The 6,264-nt window shown below is 47.6% G+C and overlaps 1 protein-coding gene across 1 annotated transcript; it reads left to right on the top strand.

Annotated features, from left to right (window-relative positions):
• Positions 1-2,162: 2,162 nt before the first annotated feature.
• POU3F4 (POU class 3 homeobox 4) lies at positions 2,163-5,894 on the top strand. Its single transcript, XM_017350004.3, has one exon. The coding sequence runs from the start codon at positions 2,231-2,233 to the stop codon at positions 3,314-3,316; it is 1,086 nt and encodes a 361-aa protein (XP_017205493.1). The 5' UTR covers positions 2,163-2,230; the 3' UTR covers positions 3,317-5,894.
• The last annotated feature ends 370 nt before the right edge of the window (positions 5,895-6,264 follow it).

Raw genomic sequence — 6,264 nt, 5'->3', positions numbered from 1 at the left:
AACTGACCTGACACAGACCGGCAAATGGATCCCCAGACAGCCCAACAGAACACCAAAAAACTTTTATTTTTGTTTGATTATTAACAGTTTCCTTTTTCTTCGGAAACCAATTCATTCCCAAATGACATTGCATTCTTACAAAGTAAGATGCACACATTTGGCAGTAAGAAATGATGTTCCTCAGCAGAAGATGAGAGAGAGAGAGAGAGAGAGAGAGAGAGAGAGAGAGAGAAGAAAAATCAATTTCTGGTTTAAAAGCAGATAAGCCCTTACAATACGATATCGGCAAATGAAACTACAATTTCAATCAGGGAGGGGGGATGGAGATGGCAAATGGTCCTCTATACCAATAATTACTAAGTGTTTTTTTTTTTTTAAGATCGAAAGAAATAGATCTCAAGCAGATAGTAGGTTTTCCTGTCTAATAGACACGTTTACATTTACCAGTACCAGCCCCTCTTGCTCTGTGCTCTCATAAGAAATCACTCATTTCACAGGAAATAGATGCTGTTTAGCTATATAAAGGAATGGGAGAATAAGCTCACCTTGTTTTTATTTTTTCTTATTTTCTTGCATTTTCTTCAGATCTGTCTTCTTAGAGAAACTAATGCCTTAATGACTTTCTGGTAGCTGCAAGCCTTCTTTTATTTCTGCTAAATATATGAAAATGTATGCAAATTTAAATCAAGCTTAACCTAGGAGCTCTTGCAATATATTTAATGGAATTTCAAACCAATAAGGGAACTCTGATGCCGTCTTCTGTAAGTGCAAATATAATTACGCAGCTAGGTTACCTCCAAAATTATGCAATGAAAGGTCATTTTTTTAACTTCAGAAGACGGCGTTGGGTATCGGGTGTTTCCTTTTCCCAGCTAGAGCAAATCTAAAATCTTTGCATTTCCCCCTACTCTGCTTCCAAGCAACGCCTTTGCGCGGGGCTGTGGAGCACACAGACTTGTCCTTCCCTAACTTACAAAAGCTTGGAGTATAACTATTTCCTCTCTTTTCTTCTAAACAAAATGTAAAAGCAGCCCTGTCTTCCCAAGCTGAAGACAAATTTAAACTCGATGTGGACTGGGGAGAGGTGAAGATACTTGATGTCAAACAACCCATCATTTCGCGCTCTGAATTTCTAGAGCACATTAAATGATTCAGTTGAGGGGAGGGAGAGTGTTAAAAGCAGTTTTCCAAGGGGACAGCATCAAGAACAGTGTCCTGAATATTTTTCTGTGTACCTATGGAAGTGAGCCCGCTGAGTGACTGGGGGTGAGCGTAAGGGCTGCCGGCTTCAGCAACCAGCGCCTTTGACAGAAGTTCTGGCACCTCTGATGGGAGCTGACACGGAGCAGTAATAAAGCACGGCTTCCAGTTGACCAGCTGGACTGGGGAGCAAACTTCAACACAATAATTTTGCCAGTATTACGTTAGACATTATTTTCACAGAAATTTTTTAGTTCTTCATAGCTTAAATAAATTTTTCCAGGTGAATTTGATAATCTTTTCCTAGACGCTTTCAGATCTTGATATCGAGTCTCTTACCATTGATAAAATGAAATAAAAATAAATTGTAATAGTTCTTTAGTATCATAGACCTCAACTTTGTTGATTTAGAGTCTTACAGAAGATGCTACTTTGTTCAAAGTTCTTAGCGACGCTTTGTTTTGCAGTCCCTGGCAGACAACTAACCCAGAGCGCTGAGCGATTCTGAAAAACCCCTATGCACTAAGATGAAAATGACATTGAAACTAGTATTTTTTTCTTTATTTAGGTAAATCTAAATCAAAAAGAGTTCTAAAACCCATTTGTCGCCTTATCCCCGTCCACCCCACCCACCCCCAACACACACACAAGCACGTCCCTCTCTTACTTCTTCCTCCACCACAAACACCCTCCTAGTCCTGGGGGCGGGGGGGGGGGGAGGGAAAGGGTTAATCAAATGAACCACCGCCACTCTGCACCAGGCAGCCAATGGAGCCGAAAGACTGATTCACTTCCTGCTTGGGTCTCGCTGAAACTCCCGAGCTAAAGCAGCCTAATTTGGAAAGCGAGCTCAGCCTCCTGCGCAGCCATTGGCGGTGCTCATGCCTGGTCAGGCAGAGGCGTGCTCCAATTGGTCGCGGCGGGTGCCGGTAACCCGCGCTAGCTGCCTTGGCTCCCCCGCACCGTAGATGTCAAAGGCTGAAGCTGCTCCCTTTGCCACATTATAACTAGTAGGGGATCCTCATCGACCATGGCCACAGCTGCCTCGAATCCCTACAGCATTCTCAGTTCCAGCTCCCTGGTCCATGCGGACTCTGCGGGCATGCAGCAGGGGAGTCCTTTCCGCAACCCTCAGAAACTTCTCCAAAGTGATTACTTGCAGGGAGTTCCCAGCAATGGGCATCCCCTCGGGCATCACTGGGTGACCAGTCTGAGCGACGGGGGCCCGTGGTCCTCTACACTGGCCACTAGCCCCCTGGACCAGCAGGACGTGAAGCCTGGGCGTGAAGACCTGCAACTGGGTGCGATCATCCATCACCGCTCTCCACACGTAGCCCATCACTCGCCGCACACTAACCATCCGAACGCCTGGGGGGCGAGCCCGGCTCCAAACCCGTCCATCACGTCAAGCGGTCAACCCCTCAACGTGTACTCGCAACCGGGTTTCACGGTGAGCGGCATGTTGGAGCACGGGGCGCTCACCCCACCGCCGCCCGCCGCCTCTGCACAGAGCCTGCACCCGGTCCTCCGAGAGCCTCCGGACCACGGCGAACTGGGCTCACACCACTGCCAGGACCACTCGGACGAGGAGACGCCAACCTCGGATGAGTTGGAACAGTTCGCCAAACAATTCAAACAAAGAAGAATCAAGTTGGGTTTCACGCAGGCCGACGTGGGGCTGGCGCTGGGTACACTGTACGGCAACGTGTTCTCGCAGACCACCATCTGCAGGTTCGAGGCCTTGCAGTTGAGCTTCAAGAATATGTGCAAGCTGAAGCCTCTGCTGAACAAGTGGCTGGAGGAGGCGGATTCGTCCACAGGGAGTCCGACCAGCATTGACAAGATCGCCGCGCAGGGCCGCAAGCGCAAGAAGCGAACCTCTATCGAGGTGAGTGTCAAGGGCGTACTGGAGACGCATTTCCTCAAGTGTCCCAAGCCTGCCGCGCAGGAGATCTCCTCGCTGGCAGACAGCCTCCAGTTGGAGAAAGAAGTGGTGCGTGTCTGGTTCTGTAATCGAAGACAAAAAGAGAAAAGAATGACTCCACCAGGGGACCAGCAGCCGCATGAGGTTTATTCGCACACCGTGAAAACAGACACGTCCTGCCATGATCTCTGACTGGAGGAAGTGAGGAGGCGGCGGCCGCACTGGGAGCAGCGCGGATTTCTTTTTTCTTTCCCTCTATTCCTTTCACTGTAACATTCTTTATTATTGCTCTCTTTCTCTCTGATTCATTCTCTCTCTCTCTCTCTCTCTCTCTCTCTCTCTCTCTCTCTCCCTCCCTCCATCCCTCCCTCCCTCCCTCCTTCCCTCTCCCCTCTTTCGTTGATTCGTTCTTTCTTTCTAACGGGGGGGGTTCTAACTTATGTTGAGAAAGAAAACACACACTCACGCTCCTATTCAGGCTACTCTATGCGTATACACACTTACATTAAGCAGTCCAGGCGGGAACCTCATATTCCCTGCCATGCGCACAGTCCCTTCCAACCTTTTCTGTTGAGCGGTACATATTGTTTACTCTGAGTAAGATTTGTTTGGGTCACTCCTCTCTAGGAAGAGCAAGGAGTGGGATAATGTGGGGGCGGGGAGGGGAGGGGGAGAGGGGTGGGAAGACAGATGTGTGCCTCTGAATAACCTTCCAGCGCCTTGGTTATAGCAGCTGTATTTCAGGTGAAATCTGTTTTACAATAGACTAGTTTTGCATTTTTTAAAACTTCTATAGCGTTTCTAAATGTCTGCGGTGTTTTACTACAAGCTGTACACAATATTTGTGAGATAATTTGTATCTAATCGACCACTCCACATTATTATTGCTATTATTATTATTCCTTCATTGAGCTGATGGTTTTTTAATTGCTTAGAAAAGGGAGGGGAGGCTGGGAGGAGGAGGAGGAGGGAAGATGCCTACCCACCCACCTACTCCCATCCCAAATCTGTATGGAGAAGGGAGGATACAATGGAGAGGGTTGCCGATGATGATATTGGTTATATATATATATATTTTTTTCCGGGGGTTGGAGTGTCTGTTTTGGGCACAATAGGCAACCCGATTGGGTTTGCAAACTAGCGCGAAGTAGAAGAGGCGATATCGCAGCTTTTGGCCCTCCCTCCCAGAATTGTGGAACCCCTGCAGGCTTCCACAGCTTAGATCCAGGTGCCTGCGAAGGATTCGGCGGTGGTGCCGGTCTAAAAAGAGGTGGCCTGAGCGACTGGGGGGTTCCGAATCCACTGCAGTCCGGGATGCCTGCGAGCGAAGTTCCCCACAGGCCCGCAGTCTCTCCAGGGCGACAGCCCGCGCAACCCCACCTCGGCTCTCCTAGACGAAAGACTGCCTTCTCAAGCGATTGCTTTCGCTGGAGACCACGACCCAGGGACGCTGGCGACATACTGGGCCAGCGCCTCCCAGTTTGGTCCACCTCCACTTCTTCGCCCGTCCTGGAAGGAAGAAATCCTCCGGGAGGGGTGGTGGGGTGAAAGGGGGGACAAGGCGCTCTCTGCTCAGTGCAGAACGACAATGAAACGATTGGCAAAGGTCACAGGGATTCTGGTCCAGCCGCTGTCTGTGTGTTGGGAGCCTTCTCGGCTTCTCTGACAAGCACAGCTGGTGGAAGCCCACGGCGAGCGAGCGAGCTAGCGAGCGCCTGGGGGCGGCTGGGCTCCTGCTTTTTTATCTCTCTGTGTGTATGTGTCTCTGTGCGTGGGTGCGTGCGTGCGAGTGCAAACGTGTGTGTGTAGATAGATGTGCGTATTGTATTACTATATACAAAAAACAAAACTACAAAAAAATCTCGCTAGGCTATGTAGAGATCCCAAAAATATGCAGTTGCTGTGGCTTTATTGCTAGCCCTCATGTCCACATGCCAAGTCACAGGTGCACTTCATTCCCAGCGAGCACCCATGTGTGGGGCCGGTCAACCACCCAACACCCAGCCGCCGCCGGCGGGACCTGGCTGGGGACTCCACACGCCTGGGCTGGTCACCCTGCCTGACTTCCAGGAGCAGCTGCGGTAGACAAAGCTTCAAACTACCTAAGGACCAGAAAACCCCGGGCCCCATTTCGAGGATGCGCTAGTATGGGCTGCCAGGCCTCTGGTCCATCACACTGTGTCTCCCCCAGCTGCAGGTCCAAGAGCATGTGTTAATTCAAATCCCGGACCCTTATACTTTTTGTTGTCAAGCCTCTGCATTCTGTTAGTACTTAGGCTTTAGTTCTGGGATTTTTTTTTTTTTTCCGAACTGACTTCATGTTTTACAACTGTTTGGGGTATTTTGTTTGTTCCAATTTTTTTCTTTGCAGTTAAATGCTATGGTTCAAACCTGAGTTAACCCAAATATTTCTGCCGACTTTATAATTGTACAGTTTTGTATATTAAACGTTTTTGAAGTTATTAATTTAAAAAAGATCATTTAGTTTATTCATTTAGTAACTGATGTATAATAAACGCTATTTTCATTAAGAGTTGCTTTTTCAACTATTTTATTCAAATTGCCTATTGCAGTTGCCAACAATTATTTATTTTCAATAAATTCTGCGTTGTGTTTAAAAGGAAATTCTTTCAAAGATGAGTTGGGTGTCAAAAAGAAAACAATTCGCTGTAATGTTTGATGTGAACAGTTTTAGTCAAGGGGTTTATATTGACGCAATATTTTATTGTTGTAAAAGATTAAAAAGGTTTAAATAAAACATTTTTCCAAAAAACATATGTACATGTATCTCTCTCTATGTATGGATATGTATGTGTTTGTGTGTGTGTGTGTGTGTGTGTGTTTTCTTCTGGCTGTATTGTGTGCTGTGTGAAGTGGAGCGTTTAAACAGAGGCACGTTCCGGGTGAGCAGCGCGTCTGCTTTGCTTCAGGTTGGAAATCATTAGTCATTGTTTTGATTCTTGATTCTTTTCCTTTGACTTTTGGCCTTGCAGCTCAGCCCTGGAGTACACACATACACACACACAAATACACATACAAGGCGGCCTGCTTGGGCTCCCACTCACACAAGAAACACCCAGATTAGTGTGAAATGGCTGGGGAAATCAGTGAAGGGGGGGAGCAGATTTCATTTCAGAAGG

This window comes from Oryctolagus cuniculus, chromosome X (assembly GCF_964237555.1).
Source record: "Oryctolagus cuniculus chromosome X, mOryCun1.1, whole genome shotgun sequence".
NCBI classification, from domain to species: domain Eukaryota; kingdom Metazoa; phylum Chordata; class Mammalia; order Lagomorpha; family Leporidae; genus Oryctolagus; species Oryctolagus cuniculus.
The sequence above is the reverse complement of the archived record's forward strand: the minus strand, read 5'-3'. Positions and strand labels throughout refer to the sequence as shown.

What these genes read in the sequence shown, in the direction of transcription:
- POU3F4 (XM_017350004.3), top strand. Translation starts at nt 2,231, where the DNA reads ATGGCCACAGCTGCCTCGAATCCCTACAGCATTCTCAGTTCCAGCTCC.